At 42.3% G+C, this 23,771-nt stretch overlaps 1 protein-coding gene across 1 annotated transcript in view; it reads right to left on the bottom strand.

The window, feature by feature from the left end:
* The window catches only part of alg13 (ALG13 UDP-N-acetylglucosaminyltransferase subunit), a 52,678-nt gene that overhangs the window by 8,905 nt on the left and 20,002 nt on the right, over positions 1–23,771 (bottom strand). Inside the window, exons 12-24 of the mRNA XM_062964014.1 lie at positions 23,119–23,194; positions 22,601–22,706; positions 21,680–21,744; positions 17,069–17,166; positions 15,224–15,330; positions 9,301–9,535; positions 8,880–8,993; positions 8,277–8,433; positions 6,047–6,182; positions 5,755–5,790; positions 5,237–5,292; positions 4,754–4,825; positions 3,398–3,560 (exon numbers count right to left, since the gene is read on the bottom strand). Coding sequence (XP_062820084.1) covers positions 3,398–3,560; positions 4,754–4,825; positions 5,237–5,292; positions 5,755–5,790; positions 6,047–6,182; positions 8,277–8,433; positions 8,880–8,993; positions 9,301–9,535; positions 15,224–15,330; positions 17,069–17,166; positions 21,680–21,744; positions 22,601–22,706; positions 23,119–23,194 — 1,421 coding nt within the window. The remainder of the gene's footprint in view (positions 1–3,397; positions 3,561–4,753; positions 4,826–5,236; positions 5,293–5,754; positions 5,791–6,046; positions 6,183–8,276; positions 8,434–8,879; positions 8,994–9,300; positions 9,536–15,223; positions 15,331–17,068; positions 17,167–21,679; positions 21,745–22,600; positions 22,707–23,118; positions 23,195–23,771) is intronic.

Below are 23,771 nucleotides of genomic sequence, written 5' to 3'. Positions count from 1 at the left end.
GGCAGATTTCTGAGTACCGAAATAGTACATCTAGTTCCATTACAGCACCAGTGGAGCAATGTGTTAAACCGCTGAGCTGTTTAACTTGTGGACTGAAAGGTCGCAAGTTCAAACCCAGGGAGTGGAGTGAGCACCCGCTGTTAGCTCCAGCTTCTGCCAACCTAGCAGTTCGAAAACATGCAAATGTGAGTAGATCAATAGGTACCATTCCGGCGGGAAGGTAACAGCGCTCCATGCATTCATGTCATCCACATGAACTTGGAGGTGTCTATGGACAACACTGTCTCTTTGGCTTTGATGACACCAACCCTCAGAGTAGGACCTGACTGGACTTAATGTCAGGGGAAAACCTTTACCTTTACTTTACCTCCAAGTCTTAGGGTGTATTTACACTGTAGAATACAGTTTGACATCACTTCAATTGCCACAGCTCAATGTGGAGTTGCAGTTTCACAAGGTCTTTAGCTTTCCTTGCTAAAGAGCGCTGATGCCTCTGCAAACCACAACTCCCAGGATCCCATTATATAGCCTTGAGCCATGGCAGTTCAAGTGGTGTCGAACTGAAAATGCATTAATTTAACAATGTAGATGCACCCAGAAGACTCAAGAGTCTTCTTCTGGTTTCTTGACTACAGTTTCCTTTTTAACAAATGAGTCAAAGTACACAGACTATAATTCATAAGAGCTAACCAATAACCAACTACAGCTAAATTGGGGTGGTGGTGGGGGGAATAGTGTTGTCAAGCAGGTTCATCTTTTGCAAAATAGCCTTGTGTCGCCTTAAAGACTTAAGTTTCCTTTGGCAAGAGTTTCTATGCCCACAAAAGCTTACGCCGAAACAAAACTTGCTAAGCCTTTTAAGCTGTGGTGGCAAGATGCTTTTTATCATCAGAGGAAACCAGAGGGGACAGTTGCACAATTTTCTCCAACTGTTCTTCCTCCATGTATTTAACACTTCTTCACACATGGACTCAAGCTGTGAGGAATTTGTGGAGGTCTGGGACAATTACTTCTGTTCTTCCCTTTTATTTCTAAAGGTTGCAAATAGGAAGCATGTGACTTAAGTTTCACTTGTTCTGTCCATCGTTTGGCAAATGCTTTCCTGTCCTTGGAAAACTTGTCATCCATGAGACATTAAGGACTGGGCAGCTGGCAGAGAGACAGACAGACAGACAGACATGCAAGAATGCCATAAAGAGATGTGATTGGATGGTTTTTTATGTCTGCAATAATGTTAACTTTACAATCCAGTTCCTTACCCAGTGGAACCCGGAGTTTGGAAACATTATTTTTCGACCACATTTTCCACAATAGAAAGAGTCAGAGTGGATTCTCAGAACTGTAGACTTAACAGAGAACTTTTCCAGGCTCTATGCTTGACATTCAGATAATTTAACTTCATCTTCTCTTTCTTTGTCTCCTTCTGTTACTTACATTCCCATCTACTGATGCAATAACAGAAGCCTGGGGTGTATCTACACTGCAGAATTAATGTATTGTCGAAAGCTTTCATGGCTGGGATCACAGGGTTGTTGTATGTAGTTTGACACCACTTGAACTGCCCTGGTCCAATGCTGTGGAATCATGGAGCTGTAGTTTGGTGAGGTCCCCACACTCTTTGGCAAGAAAAGCTAAAGACCTTGTAAAACTACAACTCCTAGGATTCCATGGTAGTTTGAGGGGTGTCTAAATTATAAAGCTATTATCTTCCCAACCCAACTCCAGGAACTATTCCATCAGTGTCGCATCCGACAAATCCTGCAAATCTCTTGGGAAGACAGGCGGAGAAATGTCAGCATGCTGGAGGAAGTAAAGACCACCAGCACTGAAGTGATGCTCCATCAACTCTGCTAGACTGGCCACGTTGTCCAAATGCCTGATCACCATTTCCCAAAGCAGTTACTCTACTCCTAACTCAAGAATGGGAAACTGAATGTTGGTGGACAGGAAAAGGAATGTAAAGATGGGCTTAAAGCCAACCTTAAAAACTGTGGCATAGACACGGAGAACTGGGAAGCCCTGGCTCTTGATTGCTCTAGCTGGAGGTCAGCTGTGACCAGCAGTGCTGTGGAATTTGAAGAGGCACAAATGGAGAATGAAAGGGAAAAATTTGACAAGAGGAAGGTGCATCAAGCCAACCCTGAACAGGACCGCCTTCCACCTGGAAACCGATGCCCTCACTATGGAAGAACATGTGCGTCAAGAATAGGTCTCCACTAGGTAAAAGTAAAGGTTTCCCCTGACGTTAAGTCTAGTCATATCCGACTCTGTGGGTTGGTGCTCATCTCCATTTCTAAGCTGAAGAGCCAGCGTTGCTCATAGACACCTCCTAAGTCATGTGGCCAACATGTCTGCATAGAGCACCATTACCTTCCTGCAGAAACGGTACCTATTGATCTACTCACATTTGCATTTTTTTAGAACTGCTAGGTTGGCAGAAGCTGGGGCTAACAGCAGCTCACTCTGCTCCCTGGAATCAAACCACCAACCTTTCAGTCAGCAAGTTTATCAGCTCAGTTGTCTAATCCGCTGTGTCACCGGGGGCTCCACAGTCACCTACATCTCCACCGCCAAGACACCATCATACTCGGGCTCGGGCTGTGGCGCAGGCTGGAGAGCAGCTGCAATCAATCACTGCAATGAATCACTCTGACCAGGAGGTCATGAGTTCGAGGCCCGGCTCGAAGCCTATGTTTGTTTGTCTTTGTTCTATGTTAAAAGGCATTGAATGGTTTGCCTATATGTGTAACGTGATCCGCCTTGAGTCCCCTTCGGGGTGAGAAGGGCGGAATATAAATGCTGTAAATAAATAATAAATAAATACTCAGACAACGAGGAATCGCCTAAGTAAGTAAGGAGTCAAACTGCAATAATTCCACAGTGTAGATGCACCCCTGGATTTCGAATATCACTGGAGAGGCTCAGTATTCCAAACAGTGATATGAAATCCTAAGAAATCTTTTCCCCTTCTGATGTTTAAGGATCTCTAAAAATAATGATACGTATTAGAAATGATATGGTTACTGATTTTAATTCGTCTCCTTCACTTCAATTGACGATTCTTAGCAATAATTAAAAATTACTGATGAGAAAAAAGCACACTCTGTCTCTGGAGTTTGGTCCTCCCACTCCTAACCCCAAGAGACAGTCAGCAGCCAAGTCAGAGAAATAAGTTATGCAGAAAAGGAGAGAGAGAGAGAAAGCAAAGAACCAAACCGGAACAGAAATCCCTCCAGCTTTCCCTGCCTCTCTCTGGAGGAAGCTTTCAAATCCTTTAGTCCGAAATTGGTTCATGATATATAGTTATTTTTTTCATGTGATGGATGTACAAGAAACACACTGGCTTCCTCTATGAGGAGTCCTCCCTAGACTGGTCATAAAGACACCCGTACTCCACCTGGCCTTCCCACAGAAGGGGATACGATGATGGGTGGCACGGCATTTTGAGGGGCCGATGCAGAGGCGTTGACTTGAGCAGGCGCACTGGAGGAGAAGCCGGAAGCTGGAGTGGGATTGGCGCATGAGGAGGAGGAAGAAATGACCCCCGAATTCACCAGGACCTACAAAAAAGTGGGCACAGAAAAGAAGGGCTATGAAGGACATTCAGCACATTTGCTTTGGTTGCCAAAAGATGAGAATTGTAGTTTTACGAGAAATTTAGCCCTCTGCCAAAGAGCGCTGGTGCCTTGCTCAACTACCTCTCTCAGGATTTCATAGTATTCAGCCATGGTAGTTGAAGTTTTTTTTTAATTGTGTCAGAAGCAACTTAAGAAGATACTGCAAGTTGCTTCTGAGAGAATTGGCCATCTACAGAGACGTTGCCCAGGGGACGCCCGGATGTGTTACCATGCTGCTGGAAGGCGTCTCTCATGTCCCTGCAAGCTAGATCCAACAGATGGGACCTCATCCTATCTTGTGGATTCGAACTGGCAACCTTCAGGTCAGCAGTCCAGCCAGCACAAGAGTTTAACCCATTGTGCCACCTTGCGCCTAGTTAAAGTGGGGTTTTTTGTGTGCCAGGAATGACTTGAGAAACTGCAAGTTGTTTCTAGTGTGAGAGAATTGGCTATCTGCAAGGACGTTATCCAGGAGACGCCCAGATGTTTGATGTTTTACTATCCTGTGATAGGCATCTCTCATGTCCTCGCATGGGGAGCTAGAGTTGACAGACAGGAGCTTACCCCACCCCCCGGATTCGAACCATTGGCTTTTCGGTCAGCAGTCCTGCCAGCAAAAGGGTTTAATCCACTGTGCCACCAGGGGTGAACTGCATTAATACTACAATGCAGATGCATCCGAAGGTCTTAAAGAGTTCTCATATGAGTATCTTCAAATCTTCCCTTTGTACAAATACTGCAATACTTACAATGCTAAACTCACAGTACTTAAAACAGCCGTTGTCACCTCTTTAAAACTATGCTATTGAAAAGAATAACTTGTCTGTTGGTCTCCAACAGACAAGAGTTCTTTTTCTCACCCTGGATCTTCCACAGATATATAAACTTCCCTTGCTTAGCTTTCCAACAGACCTCACAACCTCTAAGGATGCCTGCCATAGATGTGGGTGAAACGTCAGGAGAGAATGCTTTTGAAACATGGTCATTCAGCCCGGAAAATGCACAACAACCCACTGTATTATTATTATGGGGGCCCTGTGCCTTTTTTGCAACAAAGAGAAAAATACGGTGAAAGTGTTGGTTCTTGCGTGCTAGAGCAAAATTTACAATAATGCCCATTCCACTTAACAAAGTACCTTCTGAGAGTAACTGTATGAAGCGACACCTTCCTGAGAAGATAGAGTACTTGTTCTCCCATCTTGCAAAGACTAGACAGAGCCATTGATAAAGAACAAAAATTAAAAAGCATTATTGGGTGTGAATATCTCAGAACATATCGATGAGGGTCAACTCCATAAAGTTACCCCGGACACAGCATAAACTTAAAGCATAAAGTATTAAACGGATCTATCCAAACCAGAGGCTGAATTGCACCCAAATGGATAATCTCCATCCATTTCCACATTTTAAAAGCAGGAAATGAAACTTGGCCACTGGCCACCCTTACCAGAACGAGGCTTAAGCAAGTTTGCTTAAACCTCCGAAAAATTCAGAGAAGGCCAGGCAAACACCACATATTATATTGGATCCAAATAAAAATGCTCCTTCCATGTCCTGCTTGTTTGAATGCTAACACACTTCAGAAAAGGTTACTTTCACAGATCTTGAGTAAAGCTTACCAAGTTTGCCGTAGATTCAGCGGCACTAAACACAGCTGGAGCTTCACAGTCTGGATCTGAAAGACAGGCGCAAAAAGAAAACTGAAACAGGCCAGCGCTATATATTATCCTAGGCAAGAATACACAATTTAAGGTTCCCTTATTCAGGTATAAGCAGCCACCGGTAGCATAGCAGATAAAACCGCTGAGTTACTGAATTTGCCGACTAAAAGGTTGGCAGTTTGAATCCGGGGAGCAGAATGAGCTCCTGCTATTAGCCCCAGCTTCTACCAACCTAGCAATTTGAACACATGCAAATGTGATTAGATCAATAGGTACTGCTTCTGCAGGAAGGGAACGGTACTCCATGCAGTCATGCCATATAACCAACGAGGTGTCTACATACAATGCCGGCTCTTCGGCTTGGAAATGGAGATGAGCACCAACCCCCAGAGTCGGACACGACTGGATTTAATATCAGGGGAAACATTTACCTTTACCATATGTAGGTATGTTGGGAATGATGCTAAAGTACTGACCTGAAGGGCCATAGAGATAATCTTCATGGTACTCCCCTGAATGGAAGAGGAAAAGCACATTACTTCAGAGACAACAGGGAAAGACTACTAGAAGAGGTTTAAAAATGACTGTTTCCGTTTGTAGACTTGGGCATTGCCGAACACACTGACTGAACTGCACTTCTCTTTTGTGATTTGCAAACCTATCCCTATTCTTTCCAGCTCTCACCTTTTATGTTGCATGAATGCACATACTTCATCAACTGGGGAACAGTCTACATCTGAGTGGTTCTCTTTGAGATTTCGTGCTCACCGTTGTCACTTGGTTCCTCGACTTCTTCCTCGGAGGAATTGAGACCCTGTTTGTTTGGTGGAATGGGACTCGGGGCTCTTCTGGTGACCCAAAATCCGGTCGAAGCAGGGACGATTGGAGCTGGATTGCCCTGGTTCTGGGGAACAAGATGGCAGGTGTCACTGGAAATCCATGCAATTTACATTAGAGCATTCCTTTCCCCATTCTAACCTGAAGGAGACGAGGTATATGGGCCTTAGAAACAGCAAATACGAGGGCAGCCACTCCACAAAATTAATGCAGTTTGACCCTTGTTTATCTGCTTTGACTCAGTGTTATGGAATCCTGGGAGTTGTAGTTTGGCGCAAGAAGAAGCTGCACGACCTTTTACAACTACAACTCTCAGGATTCCATAGTATTGAGCCATTGTGATTAAAATGGTATCCGACTGCTTTAATTCTGCAGTTTAGATGCACCCTCAGACCCAGTTTTCACCAGGAAAAAGCAACCATGGTCTGGTGTGTAACAGGAACACAGGTGAGAGCTCTTTTTTTATTTCACATATAAATTCATGTGAACTCACTGTTGTAAAAAAAAAAAAAAGAAGAGCTCAGAACCTGTTTATGGCTTTGATGAATGTCAATTTAACAACCGCTTTTCTCCTCTTATGCATATGCTTAACCACTTTGAATAATGACATTGAATCACTGCAACACAAAACCACTCCAATCTACTAATAACAACTTTGGAATCTAAACTCTAATGCACTGAAATTATGACTCACTTCTGCAAATTCAGCTTTTTCTCCACACTGGACTTATGCAAATGGCCTAGCTCTCTGCAACTTGTTTGCTTCCAAGTGTAATAATATTTCACACTGAATAAGGATGAACTGACTATGCCGCTTCATGATGCGAGACACCGTGTAGCCAATTTCTCTCAGCTGTATCCTTTCTATACTAATCTGATCTGCACTGTAATTCATAAATGCAGTTCTTTTTAAAAATATGACTCCTTCCATTTGCCTCCCTTACAAAGCATGTATTCATAGGGCATTGGAAGACATGGATACATTCAGTTTGTTTCAGCATAAAAGGGTACATAGGAATCTTGCAGTATCTTTGAGGCTAACTGTCAAAAAGATATTTCTAGCATAGGTTTTTATGAATTCTTGGGAGTCAAGTCTTTATGGACAGACATTTATTTATGGAGAAAAAGTGGGGGAGAAAAGTATCAATTGTATCATCTTTGTAAGATGATTGAAGGACAAGGTCAGTCTCAATAACATCCATACATGGCTGTTAAATGGACAAAGAGCAAAATAAGCAGGCAACCGTATGAATGGTGGAGGAGACTGTTCCAATGGTGCACTCTTTTGGATACAGTACCTTCTAAAGTAGTGCAATAAAGCAATTGTGAGAACCCTACTAAGTGGATGGGATCCCAACTCGTGTTTTAGTTGGCATAAACATGAAAGAGCTGAAATATTCTAACAGAACCAGATCCTAGCAGTTCAAAAACATGTAAATGTGAGTAGATCAATAGGTACTGCTCCAGCGGGAAGGTAACGGCACTCCATGCAGTCATGCCAGTGGCCACATGACCTTGGAGGTGTCTACGGACAACGCCGGCTCTTCGGCTTAGAAATGGAGATGAGCACCAACCCCCAGAGTCGGTCACGACTAGACTTAATGTCAGGGGAAAACCTTTACCTTTACCCACCAGATCCTATCTGATCAGCCCTGTATGGGAGACCACCAACAAATACTATGGGATGTAGGGCATATTTTAGAGGACTTGTTGACATATGGTGACCCCATGGATTTTGTAGTTGCCATTCATGGGATTGCTGTAAGTCAGGGCATACATCTGAGAATGCTTGCCTAAGAAAACCCTATGAAATCTCTGGGGTCCCCATATGTCAACAAGTCAAGTCTGCCTTGACTTATGGAGACCGCACACATTTCATAGGATTTCCTAATACAAGGAAGATTCAAGAGGTGGTTTTGTCAAGTTAATCTTCTGAAACAGAACCTACTGCATTTGGTACTTGTTGGTAGTCTCCCATGTAAGTACCCATCAGGACTGACTCTGCTGAGCTTCCAAGATCTTGCAACTTTGGGGTATTTAGATCTAAAAGCACTGACACACACACACAATGAGCTGACAAATCATTCCCTCTGTTCATAATACCCTTCAGTGGCAGACCTTGCCACTTTCCTATACAACTACCTCCCATTCAGTGACTTACGGGCAATGCAGGAAAGGTTGTGTCATCCCCTTCTTCTATTTCATAGAAAGTGATGGTTTCTTCCAGACCTTGAGGTTCCTCACCGTTCTCTGGTGAAAATCCGTACTGGCACTCCTTGTTGACGCACTGCATCTGGCGGCGACTACGGCTATATGAGCTTTCAAGCAGGACAAGGAAAGACGTTAAAAGAAACCAGCGGGAATATACATTGCCTAAGACGGGGATGCTTAGGAAGAAAAGAACCCAGTCCTTGAAATTCTGCTGCTGTCTTCTGGAGGATTGGCTATCCCTCCCAATTTAGTGTCATCTGCAAACTTGATGATCATGCCTTCTAACCCTTCATCTATGTCAGAGGTTCTCAACCTGGGGTCCTCACATGTTTTGGCCTTCAACTCCCAGAAATCCTAACAGCTGGTAAACTGGCTGGGAGTTGTAGACCAAAACACCTGGGAAACCATAGGTTGAGAACCATTGATAAGTCATTAAAGAACCATGTTTTCAACACTTCAAAAGTATTATTTCCATCCCTGTCTTTCAGGCTTACAGAATGAGCAACACAGATCCCTTGCTTTATTTTCTTTGAAATATTTCACACAGACTTACCGTGACCTATATGAGAAGTTGTCGTAGCTCTGATAGCATCTCTTTCCTGCTGTAGGATAGAAAGCTATTTCCGGACCTACTATGTTGTTCCTGTTTATAAACCGGGCAGATCCCCTAAGTTTCAAAGGTGGGGTGATAAAGAGATAGAGAGATGAACACAAACTCGTTTTCTGCAAGAAAAAGACTTGCTAGAATATCAAAATATCGAAACTCACAATTGGGTGAATATACTGCATGCAAAGCAACACAAAACTATTTATTCCTGGCTGCATAGTTTATGACCATTATTGAAAACTTTTCCATGGAATAGAAATTGTATCAGCTCATCTATGAAATTAGCAAGGTGAGGAATTCGTAGCAACGAATTACCAATCTGGCACTAAAAGAGGGACTGCATCGGATGGACGACTAGGCGTCTTACCTGGACATCCCATATCCCCTGCCAGAGCGCTGGCAATTTGGAGGTTGGTAATGTTCATAAGGGCTTATATGGCCTCCGCTTTGAGAACAATGGACGGGAGAGGACCGTCCCGACGAAAGACCATGCTGGAGCCGCGGAGGGAGGACGGCGTGCCCTCGGCTGTAGGCCACCGTCATGTAGACCTCCTTTCCTCTGACTTTCTTGAAGAGCTTCTTCCGTGATTTTATGTCCATATCTGGAAAGGAAAACGGAAACCGTGGGGCACAGAGGGAGCATGCAACGACATTGGGTCCATCATTAATTTGTGACTTTTCCAATTGTTTACATCATGGGCAGTGGAGCACCAATTTCTGCAACCTCCAAGCCTCTGAAAGGCCATCAGAACTTATTTTTTTAACTTTTGCTGCCTGCAAATGACCCAAAACATGCCACAAATGGTGACAATTGGATCCACCCATTTCTCCAGAAGACCAAAGACCGAAGATATCCTTAAATATGGCAAAAATGGAAGCCTGGGGTGACCTTCATGTAGGTTAAGCCCACAGAGGGTTCAAAGAGGCAAAATGTGGCTCCTGTAGTTCAACACATAAGGTAAGATATCTGGTTCCCAATCAGAGATGTAATGGACGATCATCTCAGGACATCCTGGAATAGAGATAAATCTCTTCCATTCCTTTGCTCATTTCTCCAGGGCTTTAATTTTTTTACTGGGAACAATTAACTTAAAGAGGGAGGGTTTAAAATGCCTTGTTAGCTCTTTGCAGGCCAATACAGCTCTTAGTTTGGACTTTCTGCCAGCAAAACTGTTTAAATCCTTGGATTATGGGGATCCATTTCTGCATTTATTACAATTAACAAAGGTTGGAAGGAACGAGAGCATGAATATTAATACAATCCATTAACATTTTAATAATGATGAATATCTCTATCTTCTACACATAGTGTGAGTTATCTCTGCATTTCGGTTCCAATTTTATTTTCCATGGATATTGCCTACACTGCCATATTGGGATGACATACATGCAGGTTCTTAGCATTTTCTTCCAAAAAGACAGACTCTACATATTGATGCCACTGATAAATGTCTTAAGGGCCTGAAATTACAGTTTTAGTTCATTGGTTATTATAATAATGAGATAATCTATTCAAGAAATTAGGGTTGCCAGTTCATCCAGAGGAGGGTGACTAAAATGATCAAGAGTCTGGGGAACAACCCCTATGAGGAGTGGCTTACAGAGCTGGGTATGTTTAGCCTGCAGAAGAGAAGGTTGAGAGGAGACATGTTGAGGGCCATGGATCAAGATGTGAGGGGAAATAATAGGGAGAAGGGAACAATCATAGAATCATAGAATAGTAGAGTTGGAAGAGACCTCATGGGCCATCCAGTCCAACCCCCTGCCAAGAAGCAGAAAATCGCATTCATAGCACCCCCGACAGATGGCCATCCAGCCTCTGTTTAAAAGCCTCCAAAGAAGGAGCCTCCACCACAATCTAAGGCAGAGAGTTCCACTGCCGAACAGCCTTTCTCACAGTGAGGAAGTTCTTCCTGATGTTCAGGTGGAATCTCCTTTCCTGTAGTTTGAAGCCATTGTTCCGCGTCCTAGTCTGCAGGGCAGCAGAAAACAAGCTTGCTCCCTCCTCCCTATGACTTCCCTTCACGTATTTGTACATGGCTATCATGTCTCCTCTCAGCCTTCTCTTCTGCAGGCTAAACATGCCAAGCTCTTTAAGCCACTCCTCATAGGGCTTTGTTCTCCAGACCCTTAATCATTTTAGTTGCCCTCCTCTGGACGCTTTCCAGCTTGTCAACATCTCCCTTCAACTGCGGTGCCCAGAATTGGACACAGTGTGATTCCAGGTGTGGTCTGACCAAGGCAGAATAGAGGGGAGCAGGACTTCCCTGGATCTAGACGCTATTCCCCTATTGATGCAGGCCAGAATCCCATTGGCTTTCTTAGCAGCCGCATCACATTGCTGGCTCATGTTTAACTTGTTGTCCACGAGGACTCCAAGATCTTTTTCACATGTACTGCTGTCTAGCCAGGTGTCCCCCATTCTGTATCTTTGCATTCCATTTTTTCTGCCGAAGTGAAGTATCTTGCATTTGTCCCTGTTGAACTTCATTTTGTTAGTTTCGGCCCATCTCTCTAGTCTGTCAAGATTGTTTTGAATTCTGCTCCTGTCTTCTGGAGTGTTAGCTATCCCTCCCAGTTTGGTGTCATCTGCAAACTTGATGATCGTGCCTTCTGACCCTTCGTCTAAGTTGTTAATAAAGATGTTGAACAGAACCGGGACCAGGACAGAACCCTGCGGCACTCCACTCATGACTTCTTTCCAAGATGAAGACGACGCATTGGTGAGCACCCCTTGGGTTCGTTCGCTTAGCCAATTACAGATCCACCTAACTGTAGTTTTGTCTAGCCCACATTTTACTAGTTTGTTTGCCAGAAGGTTGTGAGGGACTTTGTCGAAGGCCTTACTGAAATGTTTGCCAGAAGGTTGTGAGGGACTTTGTCGAAGGCCTTACTGAAATCCAGGTACAAGGTTGTTTCTTGGTGCCCTGGAGACTAGGACGCAATGGAACAATTACTTCAAACTACAGGAAAAAAAGGAGATTCCACCTGAACATGAGGAAGAACATTCTCACAGTGAGAGCTGTTCAGCAGTGGAACTCTCTGCCCCAGAGTGTGGTGGAGGCTTTTAAACAGAGGCTGGATGACCATCTGTTGGGGTTGTTTTGAATGTGATTTTCCTGCTTCTTGGCAGAATGGGTTTGGACTGGATGACCCACAATATCTCTTCCAACTCTACACTTCTATGATTCTAAGTCCACATTTCTGCATCCAAGCTAAATGCAAATTATTCACTGCAAACATTTGAAAAGAGGTAAAGAAGAGATAAAACACTTGGCTTTATTTTTAGGAGGCCAAATATTGTTGCAAATTCCATGGCACCGACTTCAAGGGGTGTCTTGAGTCCCCTCCAGGGTGGAGAAAGTCAGAGTACAAATGGGTTAAATAAAGAAATCAACTTGCTCAACTATTAATGATGCAAGATGATTCACGATAGTCTATACATATTTGCTGGTGCTAAATATCCTATATTATAAAAATAACTCAAAAGTGGCCAATATTCCAAGATGTAAGAGAATTAGTAAAAATAACTAATGCAGTTGTACAGCAATGGTTCGGTGCTATGGACTCCTGGAAATTGTGGTTTGATGAGGACCAGATCTCTTTGGCAGAGAAAGCTCAAAACCTTACAAAACTACAGCTCCCATGATTCTATAGCGCTGAGCCAAGAAAGCTAAAGTAGTGCCAAACTGTAGGTGCACCCTTAGGCTTATTCACACAACAAAAACACCAACACCAAGGTTTGATACAGGGATGGATGAACCAGAAGCATCTAGAGCAGGCATGGGCAAACTTCGGCTCTCCCGATGACTTCAACTCCCACAATTCCTAACAGCCTCAGGCCCTTGTCTTTTTTCTGATGCATAGACTAGACATTTTCACCCCAAGTTGCAAAGGAACAATATGATATCTGTACCCACTGGCTACAGTTATTTCTTCCTTTTCAAAAAAAATGTCCTAGGGACTCCTGGCACCAGTTCATGAACCGCTTTGAGTAACTCTCATCTAAACCCAATTTGCTAAAGGAAAAGCTAACGAACAGTTAAGTCCATTAAAATCACATTTTGCCAATGCATGACAGCAATGCAGGTTGCATTTATCAGAACTAAAACCTCCACTTCTTTTGTAGCCAGATGTCAAAGTAATTCATTTGATCCACAAGACGGTAATTTGAGGGAAATCTTTCACATCTCGGCTGTGCGATTGCGAAGGTGGAAATGATTTTATGGCGACATAAAGGATGCCGACAGAGCGGAGAGTTCGCTTGTCAAAGAGCCCAATTGAGCATTTCTCTCGTTATCTCTTCAGATATTCAATTTATGGGCAGATTCAGCAAGATGAACACTAATCAGATTTCAAGACCTATCCACTTCTATAAGAAAGCAAACTTTTCCGTTATAAAGAAAGCGGCTTCTGCTGACCTTATTGCTCCAACGTTTTATGTAGAAACATAGAGTGAACTGCAAGGGAGATTTGCCTATGTTTTGAATGTGAGTTACAATCATTATTATACTGGTATTTTCATACATGGTTTATTTCCCATTTTCCAAATTCCTTTCTGTCAACTTTTTATTGAGGATGCCTGCCATAGACATTCTCTCCTAACGTTTTGTGGGCAAAATGTCAGGAGAGAATGCTTCTGGAACACGGCCATACAGCCCGGAAAACTCACAGCAACCTAGTGATTCTGGCCATGAAAGCCTTTGATAACACATTAAATAAACCTTGTTTAGCTTATTAAATCTGCATATAGTTGCACTTGAGAAGGATATCCTTCTAAGGAAAAACGTCCTTAAAAAAAAAAAAACAATGGACAGATGTGTTGTTCTAGCCAACTTCTCAGAAGTGGCACAGGAGGGAATTTCTCTTTTATGGAGGCATCTGTTGATGAAACTATTTATAATTGATTTTATATAAAAACTTCCTTTTGTATTTATGCATCTCTCGGGGTAGCTGTTAATAACTTCTAAAAACATAGTAAAATTTCAAAATGTAATTAAAAATAGAATTGAATTATAATTTTCATCAAATCATGTCATCCCAGGAATTTTCTATGATCTCTAGACTGTTGGAAGTAGCAACCTTCTCTAGCCTTCAGTAGTTATTTGTTATGTATATAATTCAGATTGCTTACTGTATTGTATATATGTAAACTGGTTTACAGTTTTCTTTAACTCCATGCTGTGGGATGGGCTGCAGACTAGAACAAGATCTGGGCTTGTTCAGGACTCAGACTCCATTTCAGAAACAGTGCAGTTTGGAAGATTGTAGAAGAGGTATGCTTTTAGACTTTGTAGGAATACTGTATATGGTTTAGACTTTGGTAGGAACTGTATGCTTGGACTTTCAGACTAGACAGAGACTCTATTAGAACAGAGAGATGCTTTAGATTATGGACTGTTGATTCTAAGAAAGATGCCCTGTGTTACGTACACAAAGAAACTACTTCAAATTCTATTTGTAACTGAATTGATCAGCAAAGTACCTTATGCTGAATACATGAAGTTTGTGAGTAAACCAACAATGCTACTTTTAAAGAAGTCTGCTTGTTTTGGTCTCTTGAGAGCATGATTTAAAGTCAAATATGTTAAGGGAAACAGTAGATGTTTGTGGGCAACTTAAAAGAACTCTACTGAATATATATATGTTTGTGCATTAGCGTATCTTTGTCCCTAACAGTTCAAAAACATCAGTTTAAAAGCTGTAGTTGCCTTACATGAATACTGGTGAATGCCATTTTCCCAAAAAGGTGGTGACTAACAGGTTGTGCTTTTTACCAAGAGATTATGGCATCATTTTCAAAAAGGTTACTACTTCTAAAAAGATCATAAAATCTCCAAAAGGTTATGGAGATTTCCATTTTCCAGACAAGACTACGGTGAGAATCTGCCAGCCTCATTGGAAGATCTAGCTAGGAATTTTCTAGGTCCTCCAGAGTGGAAGAATTTATTCATTTCATCAGGTTACACTATTATCCATAGTTTCCACAGGAAGTTCACCTATCCAAATGTGACAATGTCTTTACCAAAGGAGGTTCACTATTAGCCATGGTTCCCTATTTCCACAGTAAGTTCAGGTAAGTTGTGGTTGTGCTACAAATAAATACAACAACAGCCACAACCATGATGATGGCGATCTAAACCCATGCTTTTATATATCTAGGTTGCTCCATGGTCCTATTTGAGTATGAAAAAGAGATCAACAGCAACAGAATTCAACGTTATTTCCAGACTAGGGCAAACCCATTATGCAATATACTCATCAGTGAATGTCATAGAGGACAAACCCACCTGACAGCTTCTGGTAGCCTCCTCCTTTCCGACTTGAGACTATATTCCATGCAGGGACCGGTGTCACTTGCGTCACAGGCTTCAAATTCACCAGTGGAACAAGGTGCCTAAACATACACCAGGGTTATGGTTCAAGCAAGGCCAACACTCAAGTTAAACCTTAAGAGCAACTCCAGAGCCTACTAACCGTAAGAATGCAAAGTGGGTTATATCATCATTGGAATTTAAATTAAATGCAATCATACTTAAAGCTGCTCAGGCAAACTATACACGACACTTCATTAAGGTGAACAACCAAAGATGGGATTCCTTCATTATGTGCAAACAGTCATCCTATGGAGCTATCAGAATCTAAACTCTCCAAAATCCATTATAACTGAAGGTCCACCTTGTGTCCTAAATCCTTCCAAACGGACAGCGAAATACCTTGCTGGCTGCACTCTTTTATCATACATATGGAGTTTGTTTTGTTCCTTGGCTGTGCTCCTAATGTTGTAAATAGTGTCATTTCTGCTACTTCAAGCTGCTGAGCATTATGCGCCAGGGTGCCATTATCGCAGGATTAGTTATGAGTTCGCAAAACTTCATAATGCACCAAAGAGAATGAACTTGACAGCAAGCTGGAATGCCTGCCTATTCATTTTCACTATTACTTTTGTCCTATCCTTCAAAAAACTCATAACACAAACAAAGCCATTCATCTAGCAAGAGCCTCATGTTTTTGGCCTTCTAGTTCAGTTCTTCCAAAAGGACGTAACTACCCAAGCAGAGGAGCCCCCAATGGCGCAGCGTGTTAAAACGCTGCGCTGCTGAACTTGCGGACCAAAAGGTCGCAGGTTCGAATCCAGAGAGCGGAGTGAGCACCCGCTGTCAGCTCTAGCTTTTGCCAACCTAGCAGTTTGAAAACATGCAAATATGAGTAGATCAATAGTGGAAAGGTAACAGCTCTCCATGCAGTCATGCCGGCCACATGACCTTGGAGGTGTCTACAGACAATGCCAGTTCTTTGGCTTAGAAATGGAGATGAGCACCAACCCCCAGAGTTGGACATGACTGGACTTAATGTCAGGGGAAAACCTTTATCTTTACCCAAACAGAAGCAGAGAAGAGCAACAAAAATGGTAAAATGTCTGGCAACTATGGGTCCCTATGAGGAGTATAAAATTACAACTCCCATGATTCCAGAGCATTGAGTCATGGCAGATAGTGGTATCAAACTGCATTAATTCTACAGTGTAGATGCACCCCCCGCACGGACATATCGACTCTGTCAACTGTAGCATATGGGAAAGAAGGAAAGAATGCAACCTATAAACTTTGCCTCAAGCAAATAAACTTTTTTGAGTCTTGCTTCCAATTTGCTAAGAATGTAATGCTACAAAAAAAGTTAACTGGCTCCTGTTAGATCACCCAAGTATTCTAATAGGTCTCTGTCTTGCTTTCTTCGTGTCTGTTTTCAAGATGAAAAGAATGAATTGATAATGTCTTTCCCAAAAGAGGATTAAAGGACAAGCACAGATCTATAAGGATTACAATGGAAGAAAGGGAACAGACAGAGAATGGAACCAAGCAGAGAATATATACAAAAAAAATTAATTAATTCAGAGAATGGGATTTTATGGGCCATTCAAGCTAATTTAATAAGCCAGCTGATGAACAGATGCATACTAAACTTCCAAGGAAGCATTTGGAAACACAAGTTCACCACTTCTGCATGGAATTAACTTTATGACCAGGCGAAGCCCCAGTATTTATGGCATAATCCACATCCGCTCCATCAGCCTCTGGGCCTAATGGACGGCACATCATCAATCCTAACTCCCAAGCCCAAAGGGAAATACATACTTCTCTGCCAGCTCTTCAATGAAGACAGTCACCATGTTATCTTGCCCCACATCCTGGATGTGGGCATTGTAGTATTTGCCTCCGGCGTCTAGGCGCACCTGGAACAGTAAGAGCCCATTTGAACCCAAAGGCATGAGGAGGATTGCAACTGGTCATGATATACTCAAACACTGGTAAATACCATTGATTCAATGATGTGGACAGCTCTGATTTACCACGATATTAGAAAATCCCATTGATTCAATAACTTAGGCAGCTCTGGTTTACCACAATATTGGAAAATCCCATTGATTCAATGACTTAGGCAGCTCTGATATACAACATATGGGTAAATCCCATTGATTCAATAATCTATGCTGATATAGTTTACTGAAACACTGGTAAATATCATTGATTCAATGACTTAGGCAGTGATAATTTGCCAAAACACAAGTAAATCCCATTGATTCACATATTTATACTATGATTAATTGAAACACTGGTAAATCTTGATTCAATGACTTATACAGCGAGGAACTGAATTACTGGGATTTAGGACACCACATCTTTACTATCAATTTCACTTTTGGTAAACAAAGGGAATGGGATCCAAGAACAAGTCAATTCTCCACTTTTACTCGAAGTCAGTATCAACGTATATCAAGGAAAAAACAATAGAGCTTGGTAGAAAGGAAGGTAAATTGGGGAAAAAAAAGAGGAAGACTGAATACGGATGCATTTGTCTCAATCAGGAAATCCTTGAGTCAATATAAATGTCTCTTGGAGGGCTGCCATTCATAGACTCACCTTAAGTCAAAGCCAGCTTGAGAGCATGTAACACAAGAAGAAAAAAGGTGAAACAGCAGAAAAAGAAGACACAAATCTGTATGGCCATGTTCCAGAAGCATTCTCTCCTGACGTTCCACCCACATTTATAGCAGGCATCCTCGGAGGTTGTGAGGTCTGTTGGAAACTAGGCAAGTGGGGTTTATAGATCTATAGAATTTCCAGGGTGGGAGAAAGAACTCTTATAGGTTTGAGGCAAGTGTGAATATTGCAATTGGTCACTTTAATTAGCACTGAATAGCCTTGCGGCTTCAAAGCCTGACTGATTCCTGTCCAGGGAATCCTATGTTAGAAGTTAGCTGGCCCTGATTGTTTCCCATCTGGAATTCCCCAACACTCAAAAAACAGGGGAATTCTATCTATTTAAATTCTACCTGGTGAATTAAAAAATGTAAAGTAAATGAGTGGGAATGTAGAGACAAACTGGTAGCACTTAATAGGAATGAGGTCAATGGAAACTCATTTTGTGATTGCCTTTTAAAAGTACTAGAGATGGTTTTCTTTCTTGGCTTGTCCAAAATACAGATATTCCTCTCAAAATTCTTTTTTCATGTTAATCAATTTGGATGGTTCTATTTTAGAAACACAAAGCTGCAATATATAGATATTCACATAAAATATTAAATACTGTGAACTGTTTATAGTTGGGGCTAAAAAAAGCTCTCTGGCCTGATAGGGGTGAAAAAGGCAAGGCTAAGAGGATTAGATGGCGCTTTCACTGGGTGCCTTCCAAGTCTGTATTTTTCCCTTCCTATAATTCCTCTCCGTGACTTAGCAACACAGGCTTCACAGAGAAGGAGGGCTAAGAGATCACAAACCAACACATTTGAGCCGGAAACTCAGAGAGCAAAGGACAGAGCTGAACATTATCTCAAGGGGAAAGTCAAGGAGTTGTCACCTTCTGTTCTCATAAAAACTATTGCATCCTGAGAAGTAAATTAACAGCTCCGAATGTCAGCTGGAGCATTAAAAAAAGACAGATAAGCGAGAGCATGGAAGCAAACAGTGGGAAGAAAGGAAGGGAAGCCTGCCTTGGCCACGGTGGTCCATGCCTTAGTTGCGCCAGTGTTACCTTCCCGTCAGAGCGGTGCCTATTGATCTACTCACATTTGCATGTTTTCAAACTGCTAGGTTGGCAGGAGCTGGGGTTAACAGTGGGCTCATTCCTCTCCCGGGATTTGAACTTGGGACCTTTTCGTCTGCAAGTTCAGCAGCTCAGCGCTTTAAACTTTGTCACTATGTATATACTTATGTATTGTTGTCTATATGCGGCACTTGGAGTGCTTCTGTGAGCTGCTCCAAGTCCCTTCAGGAAGATGATGGTGGGGTATAAATAAATAAATATTACTATTATTGTTATTGTTAGAATCATAGAATCATAGAATAGTAGAGTTGGAAGAGACCTCATGGGCCATCCAGTCCAACCCCCTGCCATTCAAAGCACCCCCGACAGGTGGCCATCCAGCCTCTGCTTAAAAGCCTCCAAAGAAGGAGCCTCCACCACAGTCCAGGGCAGAGAGTTCCACTGCCGAACAGCCTTTCTCACAGTGAGGAAGTTCTTCCTGATGTTCAGGTGGAATCTCCTTTCCTGTAGTTTGAAGCCATTGTTCCGCGTCCTAGTCTGCAGGGCAGCAGAAAACAAGCTTGCTCCCTCCTCCCTATGATTTCCCTTCACGTATTTGTACATGGCTATCATGTCTCCTCTCAGCCTTCTCTTCTGCAGGCTAAACATGCCCAGTTCTTTAAGCCGTTCCTCATAGGGCTTGTTCTCCAGACCCTTGATCATTTTAGTTGCCCTCCTCTGGACGCTTTCCAGCTTATCAACATCTCCCTTCAACTGCGGTGCCCAAAATTGGACACAGTGTGATTCCAGGTGTGGTCTGACCAAGGCAGAAGAGAGGGGTAGCATGACTTCCCTGGATCTAGATGCTATACCCCTATTTATGCAGGCCAGAATCCCGTTGGCTTTTTTAGCAGCCGCATCACATTGTAGGCTCAAATTTAACTTGTTGTCCACGAGGACTCCAAGATCTTTTTCACACGTACTGCTGTCGAGCCAGGCATCATCCCCCATTCTGTATCTTTGCATTTCATTTTTTCTGCCGAAGTGAAGTATCTTGCATTTGTCCCTGTTGAACTTCATTTTGTTAGTTTCAGCCCATCTCTCTAGTCTGTTAAGATCGTTTTGAATAATTTGTTGTTGTTGTTGTTGTTGTTGTTGTTATTATTATTATTATTATATTGGAAGGGAAGGGAAGATGGATGGATGGATGGATGGACTGAAAGAAGGAAAGAAGGACTGACGCAAGGGAGAGAGAGAGGACAGAAAGAATGACACGAGAAATGACAGATAGAAGGATGGACAGATGGAAGGAAGGATGAATGGAAGGACAAATGCAAGGGTGAAAGAAAGATCCTGCTTCCACAGATCACAAGTGTTTCCTTCCCTGGCTGTCAATACTGAAGACTAGGAATAAACACAGTCAAAACTATGAATTTCCAAGCCAGAAAATAAAATGGGCAGAAGAAGCTTTGAAGAAAAGTTTGATTCAATGCAGCTCTTGCGGCTTCAAGGTAACTATCTGCAGAGCATTTTGGTTTTGATGTCAATCATCATGGCCTGAGCACATATTAGAATTATTGGGTTCGCAATACCATTTTAGATTGGGTTGGAAAGCATCCCCTTCCATCCTTTACTGCAGTCAATTCCCATATATATAGTTTTCCATATAAAGAAAGCATCTCTTTTTTGGTCTTAATTGGAAACTATTTTTTAAAACTTATTAACTAAAACACAGGTGTGTGCTTTTCATCTTAAGACCAGACAAGCATCTCAAGCTCTGAGGATCACTTGGGAAGGAATCCCACTGGAGCATTGCAGCACACCCAAATACCTGGGAGACACTCTGGACTATGCTCTGACTTATAAGAAGCTCTGCTTGAATATCAAGCAAAAGTGGGTGCTAGAAATAATATCATACGAAAACTGACTGGCACAGCCTGGGGATCACAACCAGATACAAGGAAGACATCTGCCCTTGCGCTTTGCTACTCTGCTGTTGAATATGCATGTCCAGCGTGGAATACATCTCACCATGTTAAAACAGTGGATGTGGCTCTAAATTAAACATGTCGCATTATCACAGGATGTCTACATCCAACACTGCTGGAGAAATGATACTGTCTAGCTGGGATTGCACTACCTGATATCCATTGGGAAGTAGCAGCCAGTAATGAAAAGACCAAGGCATTGACATCTCCGGCCCATCCTCTGTTCAGATATCAGCCAGTATGCCAGTGCCTTAAACCAGGAAACTTCCTAAGATCTACAGAAATACTTGCAGGAACACCCCAGTAAGCAAGAGTCCAAAAGTGACAGGCTAAAACCCAGAACCTCAATCAGTGACTGATACGAGATGAGAAACTCCCTCCTGGGCACATGGAAAGCTGGGCGACTTGGAAGGCGATGAGCAGACAGCACTCTGCGGCCACAAGATGCAGAGCCAATCTTAAGAAATGGGGCTACAAAGTGGAATCCATGACATGTGAGTGTGGCGAGCAAACCACAGGCTACTTACTACAATGCAGCCTGAGCCTTGCCACATGCACAATGGAGGACCTTCTCACAGCAACACTCCAAGTGGCCAGCTTCTGATCAAAGGAATTCTAGTATAATGTCAAGTTTTTAACATTGTTTGTGTTTTTAAATACATTATAACTGTATCCTCATATCGCTCCTGACAAAATAAATAAATGTATTAACTAAACAAACTTAACAGGACTAACCTGACACTTGTCCCCTAGATAGTACTGTCTCCCAGCAAACACCAGGTAGTCCATTTTTTGAAGTTCTACAACAGAAGGAAACAAAGGAAGCATTTTCCATACCAGCCCTTTTCTGACAATATTTTGCACTAGCAAAAGAATAGTAGATATGTCAACACTAAGGAAATAAACTAAGTAGAAAAAGAATGTACAGTAGAGTCTCACTTATCCAACGTTCTGGATTATCCAATGCATTTTTGTAATCTATGTTTTCAACACATCGTGATATTTTGGTGCTTAATTCATAAATACAGTAATTACAGTAGAGTCTCGCTTATCCAACGTAAACGGGCCGGCAGAACGTTGGATAAGCAAATATGTTGGATAAGGAGAAATTAAAGAAAAGCCTATTAAACATCATTAAACACCAAAACATCATGTTGTACAACAAATTTGACAGAAAAAGTAGTTCAATACGCAGTAATGCTATGTAGTAATTACTGTATTTACAAATTTAGCACCAAAATATCATGATGTATTAAAAACATTGACTACAAAAATGCATTGGATAATCCAGAATGTTGGATAAGCGAGTGTTGGATAAGTGAGACTCTACTGTACTACATAGCATTACTGCGTATTGAGCTACTTTTTCTGTCAAATTTGTTGTACAACATGATGTTTTGGTGTTTAATTTGTAAATTCATAAACTAATTTGATGTTTAATAGGCTTTTCCTTAATCCCTCCTTATTATCCAACATATTCACTTATCCAACATTCTGCCAGCCCGTTTATGTTGGATAAGTGAGACTCTACTGTATTATGTCATTACCTAAGCATTTACTCAATGTATATCCCAGCTTTCTTCTTGTACAGAATGCAAGATGGGTGTTTATATATCTTTAATGTGCAAAAGTATTCTTCCATACAGATTGAGATACCTTTCCTACTATCCAACCAAACATCAAACTCGATGTTGCGATAGATCTCAGGGTCCAATGCTTTCAGCACTTTGTAAGGAAAGGGCATCTTGGGGTTTTCCGGAGGCTGCAAAATGGAAAAGGAACCGAATTAAAAGACCAAGGAGAAGTATCTGTTCGACTTCAAGAAAGTTTGGGTTTTGAACCCCCCAGTAATTTGTGTTTTATGTTTTGTCGTTTATAGTCCTGGTCTTCATTTGCTTTTAATGACAGCATTTCAATATGAACATCAAGTCAAATTAAGGGTTTATAGCAGGCATAAGCAAACATCAGCCTTCCAGGTGTTTTGGATTTCAACTCCCACCATTCCTAATAGCCTCAGGCCCTTTCCTTTTCCCGCTTAAGCGGCTGAGGGGGAAAAGGAAGGGACCTGAGGCTACTAGGAATGGTGGGAGTTGAAATCCAAAACACCTGGCGGGCCCAAGCTTGCCCATATCTGATTTATAGTCTCAATCCCATTGCCTTTTAAGCTGCCAAACCTTTGCCTCTTCAACGCCTTGTTTGCAGTTTTCCTCCAGCTGGTTGGCGGGCTCAAATCCTTCCCAATCCTGAGGTCTGAGAGAGAATGAAACAGAGATTTAAACAGCGCTGGTGCTGTCCAAGTGCTGAAAAGCAAGGCTAGCCGTTAAGTTTTTTGGAAACATTGGAAGCCCAATGGCACCACCAAGCGGTGCCCCAAGCATCGGTGCAGCCACAGTATTTTCTTACGGGGAAAATTGCAAAAATACTTCCTTCCAAATATTGATCATCCTAATGGCATATCTTTGCAGTTTGCTTATATCTATACACATGGTAATATGTCTATAGGCAAAGGTAAAGGTTTCCCCTGACGATAAGTCCAGTCATGTCTGACTCTGGGGGTTGGTGCTCATCTCCATTTTTAAGCCGAAGAGCCGGTGTTGTCCGTAGACACCTCCAAGGTCATGTGGCCGGCATGACTGCATGGAGCGCCATTACCTTCCCGCCAGAGCAGTACCTATTGATCTACTCACATTGCCATGTTTTCGAACTGCTAGGTTGGCAGATGCTGGAGCTAACAGCGGCCGTTCACGCCACTCCCAGGGTTTGAACCTGGGACCTTTCAGTCTGCAAGTTCAGCAGGTCAGTGCTTTAACACACTTCGCCACCGGGG

Source organism: Anolis carolinensis, unplaced genomic scaffold (genome assembly GCF_035594765.1).
Source record: "Anolis carolinensis isolate JA03-04 unplaced genomic scaffold, rAnoCar3.1.pri scaffold_12, whole genome shotgun sequence".
In the NCBI taxonomy this organism is placed as follows: Eukaryota; Metazoa; Chordata; class Lepidosauria; order Squamata; family Dactyloidae; genus Anolis; species Anolis carolinensis.
This window is presented reverse-complemented; position numbering and strand designations above follow the sequence as displayed.